The sequence below is a fragment of the Sitophilus oryzae genome, unplaced genomic scaffold (genome assembly GCF_002938485.1).
Source record: "Sitophilus oryzae breed Bouriz unplaced genomic scaffold, Soryzae_2.0 scaffold_1385_pilon_pilon, whole genome shotgun sequence".
In the NCBI taxonomy this organism is placed as follows: domain Eukaryota; kingdom Metazoa; phylum Arthropoda; class Insecta; order Coleoptera; family Curculionidae; genus Sitophilus; species Sitophilus oryzae.
In genome coordinates this window covers 592,422-618,824 of record NW_022146043.1, presented here as the reverse complement: position 1 = coordinate 618,824, position 26,403 = coordinate 592,422, and the positions used below count along the sequence as shown (strand labels likewise).

Genomic DNA, 26,403 nt, shown 5'->3' with positions numbered 1-26,403 from the left:
AAAAAAAGGAAAATACTAGGATTAGTAACATTTTCCAAACATATATTTTTCCCAGTGGGAATGCCCATCATTTTCATTAAAAATCGATCATTCCCAGAGGCGTATCTAGAAATATTGACGGGGGAGTGTTGAACTTCGTTTATTTTTATTTCTTTAAAAACTTTTATACCGGGTGCGTCTCAAAAGTGGCACACCCCTATAACTTTTTTATTTTTCAGATAAAAAAACGAGATCTGGTATGTTAGTATATGACATAAATTAGGATTGATTGACGTCAATTGCTTTCGGTCACTTCCTGCTTCACCGGAAATTACTACAATTTTTGATTTATAAATCGCACTGTCGGTATTTTTTATTTGATAGAAAATGACATTCTGAATAGATTGCCATATTATATGTCAACTTTTGACATTTTCGCATATTTATGGTTTATTTGAAATTGTAACATGTGGTTCATAACGATAGTTTGACTTGAAATACCAAGTGTGTGGTACCAAATTATTCGTAAAAAAAGCTTTTTTCAAATATGATAACGAGCCACCCTGGTTCCATTTGAAAAAATTAAGATATGATTAAAAATACGACTTGGGCATGTTTTAACCAGCCAGGACAAGCCACTAAAAACATTAGACGCTCAAATCTACGAGGCATGTTTTTTAAGTAAGTACCGTTTTGGAATTAAAAAAAAAACGTGCAAAGATATCGCAATAATTTTATTTTTACATGAAAGCCTGTACCTTAATCTACTTTTCTACATAATTTCCGTGAATATTGAGGCACTTGTCATAACGTGGCACCAGTTTTTCAATACCCTCCTCATAAAATTCTGCCGCCTGACTGGTTAACCACTGTATCACAACTGTTTTGGCTTCGTTATCGTCTTGAAGACACTGACCGCCCAGGTGTTTCTTCAAGTGCAGGAATAAATGGTAGTCACTGGGCGCCAGAGCAGGGCTGTATGGAGGATGATCTAGAGTTTCCCATTTAAAAGATTTGATGAGATCTTTGGTCCGATTAGCCACATGTGGACGGGCATTGTCATGTAGCAAAACAATACCCTTACTCAACTTGCCACGTCTTTTGTTTTGGATTGCACGGCGCAGATTGTTCAATGTCTCACAATAAGATGCTGCATTGATTGTCTCATTACGAGGCAGAAACTCCACTAGCAATACTCCTTTTCTGTCCCAAAAAACTGTGCACATGATTTACCGGGCAGAAATTGTTTGCTTAAACTTCACTGTTTTGGGTGATGATGAATGTCGCCATTCCATGGATTGTTGTTTCGATTCTGGTGTGACGTAGGCCACCCATGTTTCGTCACCAGTAACAATTTTGTCTAAAAAATCTTCACCTTCATTGTGGTACTGCTCAAGGAAAGTCAATGCACTGCCTAAACGTTGGGTTTTGTGCAAATCCGTCAACATTTTCGGAACCCAACGTGAACACAATTTCCGGTAATTCAAGTTCTCGGTCACAATGCGATACAAAACACTACGAGAACATTGAGGAAAGTAGTTGCACAATGATGAAATTGTAAAGCGTCTGTTTTCTTTCACCTTTTCGTCCACTTTCGGAACCAAATCTTCATTAACGACCGAAGGATTTCCTTTCCATTCCATCACTCATAATGTTTTGTCCGTAAACTTCGCAGATCTCACGATGAATATCGATCGGTTTTACGCCTTTAGCACTAAGAAATCGTATGACAGCCCGTACTTCACAATCGGCGGGGCTCACGATTGTCGGAGGCATCTTAAACACTCAATAAACAACGTATACAATGAAGAATCAGACTGTACTGACGTCTGTGCATAGACAAGAGATTTAGGTAACCAGCGCGCATGCGCGGAACGCCGACCGTAGCGCTGCGGCGGCGGAATCGCAAAACGGTACTTACTTAAAAAACATGCCTCGTATTTTTCCAAGGCTCCTTGATTAAAAATTAGTGTTTTTTACACAGCCATCTCAAAACAATCCATAACTGTATCTGCATGAATATACATGGAGAGTATTATACTTCTAATCTTTTTATTCAAAGCTTCTGTCATTAACGGTTCCTGAGCTACAGTCTACAGCCAGCTTCTGCCTATTATTGAACCACCCCGTACATAAAATAAATTTATCTTTCGATATTTGATTTCTATAAGATCATAAACAAAAACATAACTTTTTTACACCACATCTACTCCAACAAGAGTACAAACACATCGTCAAAATAGAAGCTATGGTCGATCTATTAAATTCCATTCTAACACATCGGTCGAAGGGTATTTTTGGAACACATGAATGGACATGCTGACGTCAGGGGTTACAAACGGCTAGCGGCGTATTGTTTTGTTCACCCATAAACAATAAAGTAATTATTTGTGACGTTGCAAATTGTTCGATTGCGATAGACAATAGTGAAAAGACTAAAAGCAAACCATTTGTGGCTGAAGTAATTCTTCATCTATTTTCTATTTACATATCCGTGACGTCGACTCGATTTTCAATTTAATTACTTCTTGTTTGTTGATCTTTTCTTGTGTTTTCGGACTATAAAGGGATTGTAAACTTGCTGGATGCTGGATACTTTATTTGCTCTGTAGATGTTGTGTTCTGTCTGATATTTGTTGAATAGTCTAGATGACTTTACGAAATCAGTTATTTTTAAAACAATTAAATGTTTTTTTTATGAAATAAAATCTTCTTGGACTGGAATTTTTAAAACTTTTTTAAAATTTTGCTGTTTAATTTTTAAAATTCTACACAACCTCTTCTTTTAAACTGATATTAATTCAGTGATAGCCTGTTAAAGGGGGAAGTTGATTAAGCGAAGGACACCCTGATTAAACATCATCCTGTGGGTGGATTATGCCCTAAGGTTAATTGGTTCTTAAATTACGGATCAATTTCAAAACTAAGGGTTATCAGATTACAAGGTGCAGAAAATGAATTAATTATATATGATATATCAATACTAAATAACTTTACATCTATTTTAATATACAAAAGAAATGTGTCAGATTTCAATATTTTTTACCATTTATAGTTATTAGTTAATTTTTTTACTTTAAATTAATCTGATTTTCTCACATTTTTACACCATTTTTTGCTCAAAAAAAATTACGTGATATTTGCCGAAACCCCCTTTCTCCTCCACGTGATTTTTAGCAAGACTCGGCTTGACCCCTCCCCCACCCTGATTCCCACACGTCAATTAATGAACGCCCCCTTACCAATGTTTACAGTACATTCGTTTCCATTTCTGTTGTTACTCCGAGGTCTATAGATTCTGAATAGAAACTTACTCCATATAGTGCATCGGGAGATACTCTACACACCCCCTCACTCCTCTCCGACGCCAAATTACTAATTCACGGCCGACGTTGACGGCGATAACGTGGAGGCGCCGCGGCGCTACTCGCCCACGACCGACGCGACGCCGACAACTATCAAGCGGGCCTCGCACGTGAGCGCGGTCATTTGTTGTTCGTCCGCCGCCGCTCGCGAATATCAGCAGGCGATCGCCGGTTGTTTTTCGAAGGTTTTCGTTGTTCTCGCGGGACTAGGATAATATCGCGGTAGGTTGGTGCGCGTAATTGTTTTTTTTTCGTGGCTGTTCAGTAAAACAAATGCGGTTTGTTGCATTTTAACGATAGTGGTGTTGATAAAATTGGTAATTTATGGTGGTTTATGTGTAAATTGTGCTGAGATTTTTGTTAATATTTATATTCTACAACTAGTAACGTCATTTACTAGGGATAGGGGATTATTAGAAAAGCTGGAAGCAGCGTATTTTTTTAATTTCGTAATTTTATGGACTTTTGAACTTTTGATTGAATAACAAATCTGAAAATTTTTAAGTTTTTAGGCGGTCTTTACCCAGAACCGCTTTACCTAAGAACTATCATTGTGTCAAAGACGGCTGGGGAATAACAATAGATGTTAATTCTGACGAGGTCAATTTCTAGATGTCATTTACAAAAAATTAACATAAAACTTGTCAAAAATTAACACTAATAACTACCCCATTTAAAAATAATTTTTACGCAATATAAAAAATAAGGGCCTTCTTAAGGGCTCAAACGCACTGACGACCAAGTCGCAGCTAGGTATGTTCGGTCTTCCGGTATACCGGTACCAGGACCGGTACTTTTGAAATATTCCGGTACCGTATCGACTTTTTCAAGACCGGTATACAAGTTTAGTTACCGGTAGCGGAAGACCGGATTGGGTACTGGTACCAGAAGACCGGTTTTGATACCGGTACCGGAAGACCGGTTTAAATCGGTCCCGAAAGACCGGTTTCAATCGATACCGGAAGACCGGTTTCCAATCGTTACGGAAAATTAGATTCATGATAATATGAAAATCAAAAAACTTGTATAAAACGATTTTGGTACCGGTTTTCGTACAAAGCTGATTGTGTTCTCCTACTCTAGGTACCGTATGATCGAAAAAAAACTGCGTCAGCGATTGCTATGAAATGAAGATCGCTGTCATTTTATATGTAAAAATTATATGGTGAATACTTATGGTTAATGTAAAACTGGACGCCGTTTTTTTTTCGATCATTCGTTACCGTATTTATAATTAACGTTACAGGCATGAGAACTTTCTATTTACGATTTTTAATACGGTATCATTAGGTATGCTCACTGGCACAACAACCAAAACTGTTATTTCAGTCTTTCCGATATTCCGGTTCATCCGGTCTTCAGGTCCAGCTGGTGTATCGGTTCAGTATCGGTCCCACCGATCTAATTGTTGGAACCGGTATACCGGTTGTAGGACTGGTACTTCGTGGTACCGGTACTAAAATCTTAGAACCGAACATCCCTACTTTTGTGGCTCGCCTGTAACGTCGGAGTTGCTAACGCCCGTCCGTCAAACGTACAGCCCTCGCCACACAATATATTGGTGCGTTCAGACTTGAGCATGCACGCACTGATCCTCCGCGAATGCTCAAGTGTAAACGGCTGTGCGCGCACGCTCACTCTGAATCTGTCTGTGCGCGAGCAGCCGCGAACGTGAGCCGTCTGGTGTCGGTTTTTGGTCCGTGCTCAAAGAGATTTTATGTGTGCTACGAACGCTCAATTTGGACCGGCAATTTGTTTTGTCTGCGTTCGTGCGTGCGTGTGTATTTTTATTTCGTTTTCTTTATAAAAATTATGGAGTGAATCAATGAATCTTGGTTATTATTAATTGAAAAATATAAAAAGTTGCCTATATTATGGGATGTTAAACATTCTTCGTATTATTAAAAAATCAAAAAAATATAACGCATGGCAAAACCTTGTAAATAAAATTAATATTGAATATGTCGATATTAATGAAATTGCTATTCTAAAATTTGTCTTTTGTTCGTAATTTTTGGTTGTGATTAAATTTTGTAAATATTCAAAGTCATACACTAAGTTGTTGCAGTAAATTATATCGATTTCTAAAAATTTGGGTTTGCCACCAGCGACGATGTTTTCGATTTTTGTTCTTTTTAATAATTAAGCTGTGCATAACAATGACTGCAGCCTCGATTATTTCTTGGTCGTCCATTATTTTCGCCAACACAACTTTGCTGTGCGCGCACAAATGGGCCACTTCATTCGTCGAAAAATAAGTTTTTAATTTGAACGGAGCCGAGAGCGCGAACGAATGCCGTGCGCGCACGCTCAGCTCGTGCGTGCTCAAGTCTAAACGCTCCATATCATTTTTACTCCTAATAAAACACTATACTATTTTTACAGAACGTATTATACAAAGTGTATGTCTATCTCCACATCCGTTCATCTAACAGACAGTTATAAAAGGTTTTGCTCTCTCAAAGAACCCGGTAATCAACTCTAGCCGAACTTTTTCTCCAATCGAAAAACCGCGGTCTAATCCAACTGCAAAGCGGCAAAAAGCGTGCCAAAATGAAAAAGACTCCGCAATTAGGACTAAGGATGAAGGACCGTTGTGCCAGCGCTGTTAAAAATTAATCGGCCATTAGAAGCGCCAGTGACAGTGAAAGGATTAATAATCGGGCATTAAAAATGCAGGCCAGAGTGAATCAGCTGCCCGATCCCTACGCAGACCTGGACGAGTTGAAAGGTAAGGCTTAAATCGTATGGGTTTACAAAATTATTTTGACATCCTGGTAATGACGTTAATGGAAATGGGCGATTATTAATGTATATTTTTGAGAAATATTTATATATTCGTGTTGTAAAAGCGTATTAGGCACTCATGGAATACTGCACTGATAAAAAAGATAGACTTGAACTAAAGTCGTCATCGTTCTTGAAAAAAAAAAAAATTAGTGGCAAGAGAATTTATTTTAGCGTAAAAGAAAATATTTTGTCTGAAGAAAAACTCTCTTAACTCAAGAAAGAACTCGAAAATTTCTCTTGAATCTATTTTCATTCAACCAAGTGCAAGTTACTTTGTTTTAAGATAATAAGAAAAATATGCTAGGAAGTACTTCATTCAAGAAACATGGCCATTTTTCCAATAGCTAAATACTCTTTTGATGAAAAATAATAACGACATGCATGGACAATGACGAAGGACGGTATATACAATCAGTCGGCATGACAGTCCGATCAGGTCGTCGCATTTCATAGGTCGCACATCATAGTACGCACGGGTTTTGTTGCTTGGAATTTTGCATAATTTGCTTTTTAAACGCATATCATATAACAAATTCGTGATCGTTATTAACGTGCATTTGTCATTTTTTATGGACAAATTTTAGGATATCTGGATTCTTTAAAGGAGTTTCTGAAAAAATGGAAACTAGAGCATTTATTTGCTATATTTGAAGGTAAGAGACATTTACCTAATGCACCTGTTTAGATAATGCATGTGTGACTATAGATAGAATAAGAATATAGGTATCGATTTTTTTATGCAAATAATTACAAAAATTTTAGAATTTCAAGTCGTCGCCGTCGTATTAAAAAATTCAAAATGTGACCAAAGCTTAATAATTTATTTGCTTTACTTTGATTAATCGTGATGTAACATTTTTTGTAATTTGTAGAGTAATGAACCACCCCAAAAAATACCAAGGAGTGAAGAAGCAGAAATAACTACTATCGAGGAAAATAATATCACTTTACTTACTACAGACCAGGAAAACCTAAATTTATCAGAAAATAATATACCTCGTTATATGCCTGTATATGATGTATAGACTTCTCTTAGATCAAAATAAATTTTAGTTAGGTCAATAGTATACGCTATTGGTTTAAGAAAAGTGTCTCTAATCAAGAAATGTCCCTTTTCAATCAAGAATTTTTGCATGAATCAAAGAAACTATTGTTTTTGTAGCAAGAACTTCTTTGCATATTCGTTTCGGGTCAAGAGTGAAATACTTTGGACAGATAGATTCTTCTATTCTCTAAAGTAATTTTTTAAAGCTTATGAAAAGATAGTTAATGCTTTGGGCAAAGAAACGTCGTTCTTGGCCCTATTGAAAAGCGCCAATCTTTTGGGTCAAAGTCATATTCATTTCGACTGAGAGATTTTTTTTTCAGTGTGCAATAATGATGGTTAGGCTTGAAGTTTTTTCATCTATTGATATTTTTTAAAAATTGGCATAGAAACCTTATTTTTTCATACATTTTCGCTTTTACTATATTTTTTCCATAAGAATTGTTTCTCTACTATCACACAAAGCAACTTTTTGATGATATATTTTAAGCTCATTAAAATTGAAGAATTTATTTATGAGCATCGTAAGTCACTTGAAGATTCATTATTTAGATACCTACTAGTAAAATGTCAACTCCTCTGCTTCCTACATACCGTTAATTAAATGAATAAGTTATATCAAGTAGATGTATGCAAGTGTAATTTATTCATATCAGCAAAATATCCTCCTACAACTTTTATAGAATTATTCGGTTTTGAGAAATTATACAGGACATGGATAGACAATATTGAAAAATGATAGACAAAATGATAAAATTAGAAAATTATCTACTTTTGAATGAAAATGACAAAAACTGTCACTAAAGTCAATAATATTTATTCTTTGGGCGAATTATAGATAGAAAAAAAAGAAATAGAGTAAGTACAGCAGTATGATTTTGCAAAGTATAATAATTTCAAGTGGAGTTAACTTCTTTTTGCTTTATCATTGTCAATGGTTTGCCGACGTGGCTAGTCGAAGATGTTAGTTAGAAGATGTCAAAAAATATAAAAACGGATTACATAAATAATATTGATATCATATCTATACTCGTAAGTCTAATTAGCATAACTACTCAGATATGGTTACTTGTATCTGACAGTTAGATCATCACATTCTATATGCAAATTGCATCTAATCTGGCTGTTGCTTACTGTCATATTTGTATTAATAGAATTGACCTACGAATGTATAGATTGTGCATTAGACAATGTTATAATTTTGTTCTGGTCTATTTTTAATAACCATTTTACAAACAATCCTATTTATTAAAACTTACCATCAGGCGATAGAATTCAGTCATATATTCAGATGATTGGGTCAGAATATCTTAAAAATAGGAGAAGTTTATCATAGATTATTTTTCTAAATATCTATTAGAAAAGCTACCTGTATCTCAATTTTTAATTATACATTTTTTTATTTTATTTTTATTCTACATAGTCTAAGTTTGTAGCATTTATTTTTAGTGATCAAAATTAAACGCTGTATTTTTCTTATTGTATTCCTTATACATTTCCTTATTCTATGTAATAGATGAACACAGTTATTACCTTTTATTCTTAATCTAAGGTTATTACCTCAGGTTATTATCAAATATAAATCTTAAATATTTTTAATCTAGAGTGCCACGACAATGAATATAAAGACAATTTGTCCCGAAATACTAAGTATGTAGCAACCAAATATTCGTAAAAAGTTTTTCAAATATGCTAATGAGCCACCCTCGTTCCATTTGAAAAAAATGAGTTATAATTAAAAATATTCATCTAACAAAATTACGATTTGGGCATTTTTTAACTGGCCAGATTAAGACACGAAAAACATTAGACGGTTTAATCTATTTTTCAAAGGCTCCTTGATTAAAAATTGTAGTTTTAACACAGCCATGGTAATCTAGATTAAAATTTAAAATACTATTTTTCTTAATTGAGAATAAAAAAAAAATAAAGTTGACATCTGATATGCCATTCTATTCATAGTGTCATTTTCTATTAAATATAGTAAAAAAATACCGAAGGTACCATTTAAAAATCAAAAGTTGTAGTTATTTCCGGTGAAACAGGAAGTGACCGAAAATAATTGAATACGGCAATCAATCCTGATTTATGTTTTATACTAACATAGCAAATTTCATTTTTTTATCTAAAAAAAATCAAAAAGTTATTGCGGTTTATTTAAAAAAAGTTATTAAAAATATAAAAAAATACCCGGTATAACACTTTCAAAATTTTTGTTTATTTTTAAACGAATTTACTTTTATTTTGTCGAGCACTATCATGTTATTTCCATAACATACACAGTTTCCTTTTAAAACTAAACATTGTTATGGAAGCTAAGATGCTAAAGGAGTTAGCGAGAAACACTTTAAAACATGCTTGATATAATAACGAGCCACCTGCTATTAAGCCCATCAGTCTTTATAAAATACCTGTTACATCTTCCTACTTCTTTCTCTCTTCTTTTATTTGTGATGCAAATTAAAGAGAGTTTTGGAAGCTTTTACGTAAGGATAACATCAAACACTTAAGGCAATTCAGTTTTGTGCAACAACATAAATTGAATTATTTTTCGTTGGCTTAGTTAGATCTTTAATACTGCTTTGTGTTTGTGTCTCTATATTTTGTTCCAACCTTTTTGAATCCTAGTGAAATTATAACAAAATATGAATTTGCTGTTATTTTAGATCATATTCATCATAAGTATTTTAAAAAATTGCATGATTGTCTCAGCTTATGGTTTCCATTTAAAAAAAAAATGATTTTTGATATTTTTTTAACCGCTCACTCCTATTATGACAGCTACGGCCAATATTATATGGCATTCGAACAATTTAATTTATCATTTTTGAAATAGATAGACAAATGTCCTCTCTTTATGTCACAGTGACTGGTAATCATAAAACATCCCCCTTTAGAACTTTTTTTTTAATGGCCAAAAGCGGGAGTAAAAGACCAACCGCCCGAACAAACACTAGAGGCGCTACCAGTCATCAAATGGTGTAAAAATTGCGAAAATTTAATCATCTAATTTTGACACAAGGGGTCGCGCTTAACTTTTTCAATTTTAATTCAATATTCATTGTTTTCAAATTATATTATTAGATTTTGTTGTATTTTGTGAATGTATAAATGTTTTCTTAGTATAAAGTTGCATTATATATAGTAATTTAAATTATATTACATACATATTTAAGATTCAAATATTATGACATAAATGTCAGTTGCCGTCTAAAATGTCATCTTGATAACAAAAAGTTAATTTTTGTCAAGAGTAGTTAAAATCATGTTAAAATATTAAAATTTACAGGTTATAATTAGATATTTTATATTATTTCAACAACAAACACAATAGTACAGCGTAATGTTGATATGCAGGTCCAAAACAAAAGTGCCGTTATATTTTTCAGTTTTCGTTGTCAGCCGCGGAAGTTTTAGTGATTTTAGTGTTGTCGGATATTTTTTTTTGTGAAATAGAAATATTGCGTTTGGATTGCAAAACTAAAAGTGGAAGTTTTATTGCAATGTAAGTAAGCGTTTGTCCATTTTATATTTTACTTTTTTCATACTACGATAAATATACATATATTGAAATTTTATAATTCGTTTTATTTAAAAAATGTTAGAAAACAAGCTTGTAATCCTATAATTGACATAATTGTTATGTAATATATTCCATTTAAATGTAATATATTACTTTACAATTAAAAAAATGTAAATTTAAAAAATATATTAAAAATAAATAAAGAGTGCGAACAAACACGAGAGGCGCTTTATTATTTACTTTCATTTCTTAACATGACAGATGAAGTTCTAAAGGGGGATGTTTTGTGCTGGTAATCACTAAATTTGTCGTTGAGGCTATACACTTTTTTTGACAGGCAGTTTTTTTCGTCCGAAAATTTTCAATATTGTTTTTCTCAAAAACGGTTAATGTTAGATATAGAGTGTTTAATATTAAAACTCATAAAATTTTACAGAGAATTTAACTTAACTTTTTTCTACATTCTTTACCCCATTTTAATAAAAAAAATGGGGTAACAAACAACAAATTTAAAATAAAAATGTTGCTGCTCTTTACCGGAAATGTCGCCATATTGAAAATATTTTTAGTCGATAGATCTCGTTGTGAAACAATAATGGTTTAAAAAATCTCCGATCTAGCTATTAAAGGTCTCTAGAAATTTCTAACGCATGTTAAAATGTTGAATAAGACTATTTTCAAAGTTGAATTTGAGGCTATTCATTAAATTTTGATAGTATTAATTGCTTATTTTATTATTTCTATTTTAGCGCTATGTTACAGGTTAACAAAAAAAAAGGAAAAAAAACAATGTAATTTAAATTTAGTACTTTTGAAACCTTGCTCTCTCAATTTACTATCATAATTATTATGCTTGACCTTAAAAATAAATTAGGTGTGCATAAAACCTAAAAAATAAATATAAAAATATAATTTGGTATGATATGGTTTAGCATGATCAATCATTCAGCAATAATAGTTAATGCAAATATTTATTCAGAATTTATAATGTCGTCACCTATTTTAAGAAAAAGTATCATTAGTTTAAAATTATACAGGGTGAGTCTTAAATAAATGCATACATTTTTAGGGCTGGTAGATCTCGATAAAAGAAACATATTTTCTCTTTACCGTTTTTCAAAATAAGTCCAAAACAACCAAGTTATTTTACCTTGAAAATTAGAAAAAAATATTTTTGCTTAAATTTTGAAAACCACTGGATTTTTTCTGTTTTTTTTCCTGTAAATTTAATATTCTACCTATGTTGCTATAAAATCAAGGTATTTTATTTTTTAAATAAAAATTTAAAAAAAATCCTCGTGGAGTGTTTCTGGGGTCGAGAAAAAAATATTTGCCCTTATTTAAGACTCCTGTATAGTAAGTTTTATTACATTATTATGAAATAAAATTTGCATATATTTAAAAAAAATAATAGGCGGAATATCAAGATAAAAAAGTTATATTAATTAGTGCACTAGAATTATCTAGTAGTACATACAAATGTTATATCACAATGTAATATCGTATGATCGAAAAAAACGGCGTCCAGTTGGCTTGGAAATGACGATCGATGACATTTCCCATATATCTCTGGAACAATACGTATAAATCAACTCGCCTTATCACTATGACACCTTTTTTTCTATGCATTTCTAAACATGATCATTTTGATCATAAGAATGTAAAAATACATTTTTATGAAATAGACCAGTATTAGAACTGTTGCGAAAGAAGAGTTGAACACATAAAAGACAAAAATAATTAATCATAATACGTACATATTAATACAGGGTGTCCCAGAAATAAGTGCAAGTATTGTGCAAGGGGTGGTAGATCTGGTCAAAAGAAACATTTTTTCTCTTTACCATTTTTCAAATAAGTCCAAAATAATCGAGTTATTTTACATTTTTTAGATTAAAAAAGATTAGTTGTTTAGATTAAAATCTAAACAAAAAATGCTTTTTTGTTTAAATTTTGGGAACCACTGAATCTTTTCTGGATTTTCTTTCATGTATATTTAATCTACTATACCTATGTTGCCATATTATCAAGAAATTATGTTTTTTAACTTAAAACTAAAACAATTTCCAATTTTTTCTCAAAAAATTCCAAATTTTCAATTTTTTTTTCGCAAAAAAACCTCATAGGCCTGTTTCTGAGGCCGAAATATACTGCCAGTTAAAATACTTGCACTTTTCTCTGGGACACCCTGTATAGTACATAGTACTTTACAGTTGAAAATATTATAATTTATGATATACAATTTTTTTCATGGAATGCATTACACAAAGGATTGATCACTTTAACAAGTAAAATACTTATTTAATCACCCTGTATATTAGCTAAACAAAATACGTGAGTAATAATTATTTCGAGGAACAGCAGGAACGTGGTTAATTATGGTATATTTATTGGTAATCGCCTACAAAACCATTCACAGTCGCAACCAAATAGGAAAGCAAATAAATTTACCTGCGAAATTAAATAAGACAGAGACTGATTTTATTATTAGATTTTTTTATTACTATTTAAACAGAATGTTGTGACTGTATTTCGCGGTTCTGTCTGGTTTTTACTCAAGGTTTTTCGGTCGTATCTACAAGGAAAAATATCCGGTAATTTTGTGTCTAAATTAACTGCAATAATCGTGGGTTCAACTTGGTTGCTACGGGTATTATTACATTGTTTTATGCTCACTTGGTTTGCAAAATTGAATTTTCTATATGTTGTTTTTTTTCTACAAAAAACAATATTACTTTAGTTATTAATTAATTTAGTTTACAATTTGAATAGGGGGGTGGGGGGTTAATAGGATATTAAATATACCTATCAGATTAAAAATATTCAATAAATTTCGGGGTAGATATTAGAAATACCTTTTAATTATTATATTAAAAATATATTTTTTCTACAAACGTCAAAAAATGACAAGGTTCGCGAATTGATAGCAATGTGCGAAGTGACACTTTTTTCATTTTCCTACCTAACCATGACACGGTGCGCGAAGTAATGCGAGAAATGCCTATTTCGCACACTGCATGTAAATTATTTGGGATTTTGGAATTTTGATTTTTGGAAAATGAAGAACTAAATCATAACTAATTATTTCGAAATATTCAAGAATAAACAAATATCAAACTTAACACTAATGTATATTTCTAGTTATTATTTACAATATTAACATTAATAGTACAACCAGTACACGAACCAACATTTAATCCCAAACTAGATAGTTCTGATTTTGCTTGAGATATGGGGGTTTTTATCCAGTTTTGATGTAGAGGTACTTGATCCCGGTATTTGACACTCTTAAATGTTATTTGATATTTGAATTTTATTGTTGATACAATCCTCGACGTATCTCTCGGCCACTGTCGAAGATTTCCATCCTCCGTGGCGCTTCAAACTATATAAAAAATAAAATATATCACCCCCTGTATTAGCAAGAGTGTGGCTGAAGTTCTCCGGAAACAATGCCCAGTGTAGGACTCATAATCTGACAGTTTCAAGTGTTTTGCTATCATGCTAGGCATCTTACCAATAGAATTTATGCCGACCACTTGGTTAACACATCTTTTATTTTGATATTTTAAAAACAATCTGCCACTGGTAGCATTTCTTGGACGAAGAGCTGCGTATTTTCGGTAAATCTCAATATAATTCAAATTTGACACTGTAAAGACTCGGTCTATGTTTGTTTTTGTATCGGGTACATTAACAATCAAAATTTTATCTTCTACTAGTTGAAGCCTGGCGCATCCGCCACGACACACAGTGCTTCGAACATATGGCTCTGGAGGACAAAAATGCGAAACTTCTCTTTTATTGTAGGCAATTTATTCAAACTAGGTTTATTTGACACAAATGATGAGTACTCTCATTGTACTAAATGATGATGTTCTTAGTCCCACGTTTATGAAAAAAAAAATTATAAATAATAAAAATGTTGGAGCTGTGTTCCATCTAAGGAAATAATAATTTATAGTATGAAAACGGTGTAAGTATTAAATAAATCCCTGTGATAAAAAAAATGAAATAACATTAGAACAAGATTCCTACAATATAAGCCTAATATAAGATAACAATGTTTTTCTTTAATGAAAAAGAAACATTAATGTTATATTTAATTAAAAAAAAACTTAAGATACTATAAATTTACTTTAGGACAACAAAATGCATAGATCGTAACTACGCTGATTCAGAAGAATCACTGCTGACAGAATCTTCCAAATTTATAGTATCCAAATCACATGTTAAGAACAAACTACTTTTTTCTCTTTACAGTAAGTACGTAAGTACCGTATGATCGAGAAAAAACGGCGTCCAGTTGGCTGGGAAATGACGATCGATGACATTTCCCATATAAATTTACATTTAAAATGACAGCGATCTTCATTTCCCAGCCAACTGGACGCCATTTTTTTTCGATCATACGGTACCTTATTTATGAAGAAACTTTTAAAAGCACGCAACTCTAACTCTCCGAACTCATTAATCAGCTCATATATAAAAAGCTACGTAATTATTAAGCCCGGTTTACATTTAAAGTTAATCTTAATTTGTGCCCCATAAGAGCGGACCGCTGGACTAAATTTATGAGTGTAGCCTAGGCTTATGTTTCACGTAGGTGACTATGGGACCTGGCAGGGGATCCCTAGAATCCCCAGATCCCCCTAGCTTGGATAATGTACTCGCCAGGGAATGTAGGTGTTTGGTGTTTTATACAAAATGCCAGGAGTAGTTTAGGTCTGTATCCGGTTTTAACTTTTTGGACAACGTGGAAAGAATGTTAGGGCTGGATGATGCGGCTTGGAATACCTGGAATATATTCGAGGGTTTGGGACTTTAGAAAAGGACTAGTAGAAGATACGTTTTTTTACTTAATAATTACTCTCAATGCAGTGTTGTTTTACATCTAAAACAGATTATTTGATTTTTAGTATCCCTTTAAAAAAATATTTTTCGCTTTAATTTTAAGAACTACTGGATCTTTTCTAAATACAGGGTGAGTTTCTTACGATGTTCTCTATGGGTATCTCGGAAACTACTGGAAATAGAGAGTCGGTTAAATGGGGTAAGAATTGCAGTTTTGTGGGGTCATAAATATGCGCCTTTCAGATTTTTGAAAAAGTTCATGGCTTACTAAATATTTAGAAAAAAAAAATTCGGCTATTTTAAAAATTGTTCCTAATTCCATTATAATCTATTTTAGAGAAAAAAAAAATCAGATAAAAGTTGTAGATAATCACATCCGTAATGAGTTTGTGTTTTCCGATTTTTTTCTAAAGCCTGTCATTTTTGGCATATGACACAAACATATGTTTTTTTAAATGGAAACCATAGTTGGCCATGACTTCATAAAAAGCTTTATTTTTTAAGCTTTTCAGCGCCATAAGCTATAATATGTTTTTTTCAAAAAATTACTGAGTTATAGCCGATTCTTATCTTGACTTAATTTCACTTAGTTGGTATGATGGTATTCTTATTCTGTTATGATATATAACTTATAAAAAGACAGAATATTTTATTAAACAGTTCTTTACAATTTATATTACGCAAATTAGAACTTAATAAACTTCTCCCGTACTGCCTCTCGAGTAGGTTGCACAAGAGTCTTGAAAAAGTCTTGCAAGACCAAAACTCTTGCAAGAAATTCAAGACAAGACTTTCAAAATTTCTTGTCCTGAATTTCAAGACAAGACAAGACTTTAATATGCAAGAAATTTCAAGAGTCTTGCAAGATTTCTTGAATTCAAGATTTCTTGAAAGTTAGAAATTATACATTTTTTTAAGTGATAATTAGGTCTTTGCGCAAGTTATGCCGGGTTTATACGACATTTACATACTCGTAATCACAATCATAGTCATAATCAGAAAAATTAAACTATCCACTTCTTATAAACCTGTTGTCATCTACCATGAACTTAGCCTTTAATTATGTTATCCAACTTCACTGATATAAAAATTATGATTATGAAAATGTTCTATAAACGCACATTAAAATTGCGTTGTGATTATGACGATTATAGAACTCTATGTATATTTTTTCTATATAGAAGGATGTGATTAATAAGTGATAATCATTTAAGTGATTATCGCTTCGTGGCCATATTGTAATTGTCATTTATTGAAATATTAATTCAGAAGTCATTTCTGTCAGTTTGATAGGCTTTAGAAAAAAATGGAGGACGCAATCTCATTAAGGATGTGAATTCCAAAATTTGTTTTCAGAAAATTCCAAATTTTCAAAATCTGTGCTCCTAAAAATGCACTTATTTAAGACTCACCCTGTATATTCAGATAAAGCTTTAATTACAAAATGACCGTGTTGTACTTATCGCTTCTAATTTATTTCGAACGTGCATTCGAACAGTTAAAATCGAATAAAAGGATTCAGGTCGAAATTAGCATCGAAAATGCAACTTTTAATTGTTTTAAGTCGGCCGCATTTTACGGCCAGGATAGTGAATGCGCTAGAAAACCCGTTAAAACGAGTTGGAAAATACCCCGAAGGTGTTTATAGATGAGAAAATAGACGCTTTAAAAACCCTGTTTAGCGATAAAACGTAAAAGCTATACTTTCGAGCCGGACCATTTTAAATTTCCTCTTTTCTAGCGAGTTTAAGAAACAAATATTCTCACTTTTATAAACTGAAAAAGGACAAAATTTATTCCCTTTATGATTTAATGCATTCTTGTCTTTTGTATCCAATTATTCTTCTCAGAAATGTATTTAAATTCTGTTGATCTGATTTTGGAGATTTATACTTTAAAATGCATTGTGTTGGTAGTGATCGAGTTATTTTATTTAAAAAATATTCAAAGGAACTAGTTCCCGGTTTCTCAAAGAACTAGTTCCTCAGGACCTATTCTGGGATCGAGACTGTGACCGATATACAGGGTGTCGCAGAAATAAGTGCAAGTATTTTAACTGGTAGTATAGTTTAACCCCAGAAACACGCCTATGAGGTTTTTTTCGCGAAAATTTTTTTTTGAAAATCCGTAATTTTTTTGGAAATTTCAGAAAGAAAATTCAGAAAAGATCCTCTCAAAATTTTAGCAAAAAATCATTTTTTTGGAAATTTTCAAAGTAAAATAACTCCGTTATTTTGGACTTATTTGAAAAACGATAAAGAGAAAATATGTTTCTTTTATCGAGATCTACCACCCCTTAAAATAATTGCACTTATTTCTGGGACACCCTGTATAATAATATGCCACGGCGACGGACCGGCCATCGCGATCGTAGCCCGATGCCAGGCAGGAGTGGGGGGTGCCAGCCGTATGTTATCGGATCCGGACCTAGAGGAATTAGAGGAACTAAATAAAAGACTAGTTCAATGTTATTAAAAGATAAGGTTGTCTCGTAACTCGATCCGCCATTATCGAAAACGTCATCTACTACGTCATAGGAATGATACCACTCATAGATAAAGGGATAAAAATTGCCCACAGTCCGACAGTGCATTTCCGAATCGATATTCATTGTGTACTTTATTGTTTATAGTGTATGGCGTCAATAGTTTTCAGTTGTTTGATGTGTGTTTTCTTTATTGTATTGTCCATTTATCTCTCTTTTTCGGTTGCATTTGAATTTTTATTCCTTTTATCTATGATTTTATAAGTTCTGTCTGCGTCAGAGGAATTTTCTATTCCGCTTCGCTCCTATTGGTCCAAAAGGTTACGAGACAACCTTATCTTTTAATAACCTTGAGACTAGTTTACGTACGGATCGGGCAGCGCGATCGTACTCCGATGCTAGACGGGAGTAGAGAGTGCCAGCCGTATGTTACCTCTGCCGGACCGAAAGGACTGAGAGGAACTAATTAGAAGACTAGTTCACGGGAATCTATTCAGTCAGCAGATTCGAGATATAATACAAGGCGACGACGCTGGATTCGGCCTCGTCTATTGCCACAGCCGGCGTAAGTACCACAGAAAATTGTCGTGGATACTGTTTATGATTTTTAGCTTGTTTTTTTTTGAATATTTTATAGAATGTGTGACTTTAGGTCCCTAAAATTAAGAAATCTATACTAATATATAAAATCTCTAAGTGACTGACATACTGATTAATCACGATCCTGCTCAAACCACTCAACGTAAGAAGCTCAATTTTGGCATACAGGTTGATTCTAGGGTGTAGAGGTTCGATAAGAAGGGATTTTTCGAAATTCCAGTTCCAAGAGGGTGAAACCACCCCTCAAATATTACAATATTTTTTATTTAAAAAACGGCCAAGTTTCCGAAAAAACTTTATTTTTATTTTGTTTTTTACATATCTTAAGATTTTTTAAAAATGTATACAGGGTGTTTCGAAAAATCTGGTCATTGATTAATCACGATCCTGCTTAAAGCGCTTGCCGTAAAAAGCTGATTTTTGGAAAAACAGATTGACTTTAGGGTGTAGAGGTTCGATAAGAAGGGATTTTTCGAAACTCGAATTCTAAGGGGGTGAAACTATCCCTCAAATATTAAAATATTTTTTATTTAAAAACCGGTGAGTTTTTCGGAAAAATTCTTAAACACGTATATTTTATTTTGTTGTTTTACATATTTTAAATTTTTTTATAAATTTATACAGTTCTTATCGTATAATTTTTTTTTTACCTTATAAATTTTTACCGATTCTGCTTAAACTGCTTGACGTTTAAAGCTGATTTTTGGCAAACGGATTGACTGTGGGGTGTAGAGGTTCGATAAGGAGGGGTTTCTCGAATCTCAAATTCCAAGAGTCATGGAAGTTTTGCTGTCAATTTTAACACAGGGTCTTTTTTTAACAAAATACAATTTATTGTTTGTCCTGCAAACGTTTCGTTTCCCATATCGCCGCTCACCACACCACCCAAGAAATTTTATTATACCGCTAACCGAGAGCACGTATTTTCAAATATAAATCAGCCTTATAAATTCATGTTTTATGGTCGATTTGCGTAAAATTCCATAAATTTTAACAAGGGCATTTTTTGTTGGGTTTTCTTTGTAGCCTCAGATGTTCTTCGGTTTTACGACTGCATTTGACCACCAGTACATGCTTTGGGTAGTTATTAAGGGGTAGAGAATGATTTAGGAACAGTAACGAACTACATAAATCCTGCTGTAATAGGATTGGAGCGGAGGAAAGAGTTAAATTGCCAATGAGTTTTCAGTATTGGAGTAGAAATATAGCAATAATTTGGATAAGTATCAAGACTAAATTTAAATAGTGATCTAGACGGTTTCAATACTAAACAAGTTTTGTGTTGAAAACAAACAAGTGTTTACTGTTTTTAAATTTAAAATTACTAAAAAATGTTACAGTCTTCTTCTAAAACGAAAATCTTCAACAAAAATAAAGCTATTAGATGACAAAATGATTTTCAAATTCCTTGCTTTGTTAACATATTCCATAAGGTGTTTCAAACTTTTACCAAAATATCAACATTTTCTGTTCCCTCGTATAATTGACAGATGGGAACTTTCATTTTTAATTCAGAAGGAAATTCTAAAAAGTCAAATAATTTAGCTATATATTGCGGTGCTCGGGTTCTCAATCATCCACGAGCATAAGCATCAAAAATAATCAGTTTAGCAACTTTAAGACACTCGCATCCCATCCAGCGCAAAGCGAGATATCGGTCGCTCAAAGAAATCCTTTGGTCCATGCATGATGCGCATTATACTATGGTAGTTTTTCGAAGGAAACTACCACAGTATAATGCAGACATTAGATGTAACAATTTCAGTAGTTCTAAGGAATCCAAAAACCAATCCTGTTTTTCAACTGTTAAATGAGCAAGCAAAATGACATGGCCATAATTATTTCCTTTAAGTAGCCCATCTTGGGTCCATTGGCTTACATTAACTTACTGTTGTTTTTCTTTTTCCTTACTGCACAAGCGAACAAAATCCATGACAGTAGGGTATTTCGGGAGGCCATTTTCACTTAGAAAAAATGTGCCGAAGTGAGTCACTCTTGTCCAAACCAACATTTAAACTGGACTAAGATCAGATGACCATCGAATTCGGGTTCTCAAAGCTCCAGGAAGACGAGCGAGACTCCAGGGTGCCAAATCTGAACCAAGATATAAAGGAGGAACTGTAATGTTCTATGGATTTATGCTGGGAGCAAAAACTCCAACAAACAAAACGAGTTGGAGGTATGTTGATTTAGTGCTAGGACAAATCGTTAGTCTTTGGAGAGCTGCAATTGGGGATATATTTTAACTTCATGCACGATAGTGCACCTCCCCATACCAGCAGAGCGACTAGAGAATGTCTTTAAACGGAAGGTGTCATAGTTTTGGACTGGCCTGATTATTCACCTAATTTAAACTTTATCGAACACTTGTGGGACCAGCTCAAAAGAAGGGTTAGAGTTCATCGAAACAATCCAGGAAATCTCGCACAGCTTATTGATGCAGCATTAGCCGAATGGGAAAACATACCCCAAGACATAAGAAGCATACCAGCGCAGATAGAAGCTTGCATAAGGGCTAGAGGTGGCAACAAGGATTATTAAAATTATCAATTTTTTTTTGTTTTTGCCTTTTGATTATTAAAAATTTAAATCTTATTTCGTTTCAGAAACCAAAAAAATACCATTGTGTTTATTTTGTGAACTGATTTTTTTTTTATTGCTATATGGATGCAAAATGTTCATACGTCTCATAGTGATGTGTGCACTCCTCAAAAGTTTGGTTGTGTGTTACTCCTTAATAATATAGAATATAGAACCCCACTTAAGAAAAAATAAGATAGGTACTCATTGGAAAAGTGATTTTTGTGTAAAATCAACATGACGAAGAATTTAAATTATAACTGAACGGACACTCAAACGAGACCGTCATCAACACGCATACAACTACACTCCGACCTTTTGTTTTTATCACTTTGCAATTTATTTCGTGAGGAACTAAACATAATACCGAAGCAAGAACTATTTCCAGACATAGAGAAGTTCGACTTTGTGCAAACGGGGCCGAATGCACTACAGCTCATTAAGCTGCACTTTCATTGCGCTAGGCGGGACGTTTACTCCCACGTTAGTCGAGACGGACCCTTAATTGAGAGAGACCTTTAGCGTCGAGAGCGGTCGTCAGCAAAATTTGCTAAATAATTGCTCCCGGATCTAATTAATGGTCGGTTTTAGATGTGGATTATATTATGTTAGCTGTGCACTTTGGTTCACAAATACGAGAAACCATAACTGATAATCAAATAGACAGTAACTTTCAAACTTTAATTATACTAAACCAGGAGCGCCGACTTTTATGAAACTTCGTGGGTGCTCAACAAATATGAGTAAATGTAACAAATTTCCGGATTGTTACATTTGTTGTATTTATTTTACTTTTTTACATATGTAACATACATAACAAAATTAGAAAAATACCATACCAATTTATAATTTTTACAATTCTATTGAGTATAATTTGAGTTATGCAGAAATATTTTTTTTTAGTGCAGATACTAATTTGTGAAAATATTAATTCTACCCATTACAATCGTGTAAGGGCAGGCAGTAACACAGACAGATACTGTATTCTGTGACTGTATTTTATAGAGATACAAAATAAACAAAGCTAAAAGTTGCTGAAAAGAGCTACTAGTGGAAGGATATTCGTAATTGGGGGGAGGGACATCTTAGGGTTTTTATATCAACAAATTTATCCGTCAAGATAGGAATTATAGACTGATATTATTAGATTATTAGATTACTTAGATAGGAACTATCGAAAACAGGAAATTGCCATCCTATCCGATAGTGCAGCACTTAACGCGATCAACTCAGTAACCATCAATTCGAAGTTGGTCAAAGAATGCCTAGAGAAGCTCAACAAATTAGGCAAAGAAAATAAAGTCCACCTACTCTGGGTGCCTGCTCACCAAGGGATAGAAGGCAATGAAAAAGCAAATGATGGAAAATTGGAATGGGTGTCCTCCAACGCTCTAAGACACTCGAAAAAGTTCCTCAGAACTTACGACCGAGAAAAATTAAAGGTTTTCGTTGATTTAAGTAAAAACAATCTTCGGATTGTCACGGGGTTTCTAACAGGACACTGTCTCCTCAACGAACACCTCCGTAGGCTGAAGCTGAGAAACAACGGCGAATGCAGATTCTGTGAGAAAAATGGGGAAACACCAGAACACCTTATCACTGAGTGCGCCGAGACGACGACCATTCGTGTCATGAACTTTGGTACGGCTGATATTGATGGAGAGCTGGCCTCTGTGGAGCCGTGTCAGATACTGGCTTTTGTTAAAGACCTCAGACTGTATGATGAGTTATAACTCGTTATAACTAAAAAAGGGGAACACACAATAGATTTGTAAGGTCACGGTGATTAACTCCCCTCCTAAACATTCTACATTTTACATCCGTCAAGACTAAAAATTATCAAAGATATACACAATATAATCATACACAACAAGCTCTCCCAAATCACATAGCACATTTCATAAACTTAGCCAGCTAAATAGATTGACAATGAGCTATCGTGGATATGAACACAGTATTCATAGATAAATGAAACAAGTTTAGATTGGAAAGTGCCCATAAGGACAATGTAAACACTATTTGGCGCTATTCTTGCAACGGTCGCGACCCAAAACTTTTGAAAATTTCGGAGCGGTTCGGCTTTTTCCGGAATTATATCGCCAAATATTGTTTATTCAAATTTATTATTATTTTCGTTTAATTTTATAAATAAAAGACAGTGTGTTGCATACAAGAAACTTTATTTTATATAAGGACGCATGTATGAAATACCTATGAAACATTGGAAACCGACGTTATGCCACGATCCACGATGGTTTTTGCAGTTCACAGTTCACAGCACAGCTTTTTAAGATTTTAATGCCACTTTTTCACAATTATTACCGGTTGGAGTAAATAAAACTTGAATTAAACTCACAAGATAGCAATTATTACTTCGAAGATGGACGCTATAAACACTTTTTGGAATTTCTTTAATGAGAGCGGTTTAGATTTTGAAAGATTATATTATGATTTTTGAAGACTCTGACTTTGACAAGAGAAAATTATTTCTGTTTTTGTTAGTCGTGGTTTGCAGCGCCAAATCGCGTATAACGGTCGCGACCCAAAATAATTTCGCGATCCAACATTTTTACGGGCTTTCCAATCTAAACTTGTTGCATTTATCTATGACAGTATTGTTAGAATTGACAGATATCGTTTGGAACGCCAAAAATTTATTTGACGTTCCTAAATTAGTTTACAATTCTTGGGTCGAAAAAATAGTTGCACTTATTTAAGACTCACCCTGTATAAATGTATAGTCCAGTTTAAATGTTGGTCACTTTTGACTACTTTGTCTTGTCCTGTTCTTGTGTGTTGTCAATGAGAGCTGCTTGATGATTGCTGTTGTCAATAATTCTACCCCTCTGTTCATTTGTTAATCAAACATAAGGCATTTTTTTATTTTTTTTTTGGATCGAATAAAAAAACATAGAGAATGTTGCCTCTTTACAAAACAGCACTGTAAAAAGAAGGGAAACACCTTGTGCGTATATTTAAATCAGACATCAGACATCTTAGAATAGTTAGAAAAAAAAAGAGTTCCAAAATGACATTACGCTTTGCCTCGAAACAGCCGTTAGATGTATGTATAAATCATGCTATAGAGAAAGGTACTATTTCTGTTTATTCAAATTTAAAGCTCTTCGAAGCCTATATTTAGATCGAATTTGTTTGTCTCCCTGCGTACGTCTTACATCTTATCCTAAGTCTATTTATATAATGTCGTTTGTATAAATAGGGTAAACCCTTCTTCTTGATGTGGCTGGCAACATTTGATACATCTATAGGAAATAACGACAACTCAATATTATATCGATAAAATAAAACTGTGTTTGCAAATAGATATTGACAAGTAATCTACCTCAAGAAAACTAGAGTATTATGGCAAAGCTGAATGTCTAAAACTGAATATAAATATACAGGGTGGCACCTCTCATACGACGCGGAGGCTCCAAGGAGAACGGCAGTTTGTATTGAAATGAAATTTTTTGAGCATATGTAGGTTAGTTTAGAGCTTTTTTTTTAAAGTATAGTGAGTTCTACAGGGATTCCCAAAAAAAGTTACACATCAAAGTTGTGTTTTTTGTAATGGAACACCCTATATATTAATTGATTTTCGGATTCTAGGGGGGAAATAAAGACGAGTTTTATTAGAGAAGTATGTGGCTAAAATGTAAGGTTTTTGACATATTTAATATTTTCTAAAAATGAAGAACAAATTTTAAATTTCTATAAAAGTTATCTAAATTAGAATTTAGCCGGTATGGCCTAATATGTAGTTAAAACTTGATCCAAAAAGTTATACAGGGTTGCAAATATATACAAATTAATATTGAACATTGTGAACATTTAAAAGCAAGTTACTTTTGTATTTTAAATGGAACACCCAGTATATTATTCCATTATTCAATAGGGAATTCATGTATCTTCAAAATACTATTAAGGTTGTCTACCTCTCAAACAAAGATTTTCCTAGATATTTTCATTTTTATGATTTAGTGACAGTAGATCTTTATTATTCTAGGTGGCTGTGATATGTCTGACGTTGCTTCAACATAGATGTCAAATTAGTTTAACTTTAACAACTAGTTATCAATTTGTGCCAGTTAAAACAAAAACAATTCTCAGAAATTTGCTGAAAATGGAAAGTTATCCTATATCAGAGAAAATTGATATATGATTCTATTAGTTGGGGACTGCAGTGTGTGATTTTATGCAGCGAACAGGAATGGAATATCTTGGAGCATTTGATTTCATCTAGCTAATTTTTCTTACATAATTATACGTTAATATCTAGTTTCAATATATTTTAAACGTGTATCTTTTTATTACCGTTGAATATTTTACTCTACATGCATTAATTTTTGTTAAATTAACAAAAGGTTAACAAATAATAAAGACCTACTGACGCAAAATCATAAAAATGAAAATATCTAGGAAAATCGTTGTTTAAAAGTTAGGTAACCTTAACAGTATTTTGAAGATATATGAATTCTTCATTGGGTATTGAAATAATATACCGGGTATTCTATTTAAAATAAAGGAGAAAATGGCTTTTAAATGTAACCAGTGTTCAATATTAATTTTCTCTAACCCTGTATAACTTTTCGGGTCAAATCTTAATTTGATTTAAAGTATAATAGTTATTTTAACTACATAATATCCTATACCGGATAAATTATAATTTAGGCAGCATTTATTGAAATTTTAAATTTGTTCTTTATTTTTAAAAATTATTAAATATGTCAGAAACCTTACATTTTATCCATATACTTTTCTAATAAAACTCACCTTTATTTTCCTCCTCAAATCCAAAAATGAATTAATATATAGGGTGTTCCATAAAGTTCCATGAGTAGAACTCTCTATATTTTTAAAAAAAATTCCAAATCAACCTACATATGCTCACAAAATATCATTTCAATACAAGTTGTACTTCTCCTTGCAGCCCCCGCGTCGTATGAGAGGAGCCACCCTGTATATATATAATAGTGTTGTAAAACTATATCTTTAACGTTTGTACGTTCCAGAAACATGTTCTTAGCATGTATAAGTGCTAGATAGTGACGAGAATCAAAAAATAACATATTAATTCATATTAATTCTGAAATAGATTTTTTTAGTTTTAATACATAATTTAGTTCACCACTAAGTTGGGTTAGTTAATTCGTATAGTAATGCTCGATTGATTGGTTAAGCA

The 26,403-nt window shown here is 33.0% G+C and overlaps 1 protein-coding gene across 3 annotated transcripts in view; it reads left to right on the top strand.

The window, feature by feature from the left end:
• LOC115875393 overlaps positions 1 to 26,403 on the top strand; it is a 71,328-nt gene that overhangs the window by 10,108 nt on the left and 34,817 nt on the right. Inside the window, exons 1-2 of one of the 3 annotated variants that reach the window (XM_030890834.1) lie at positions 3,327 to 3,566; positions 5,730 to 6,075. The exons of 1 other annotated variant lie outside the window; for it this stretch is intronic. In XM_030890834.1, the coding sequence (XP_030746694.1) occupies positions 6,018 to 6,075 (58 nt within the window). In that variant the 5' untranslated portion in view covers positions 3,327 to 3,566; positions 5,730 to 6,017. Of the gene's footprint in view, positions 1 to 3,326; positions 3,662 to 5,729; positions 6,076 to 26,403 lie in introns of those variants that run through there. One more of the 3 variants, XM_030890833.1, reaches the window with a different exon arrangement.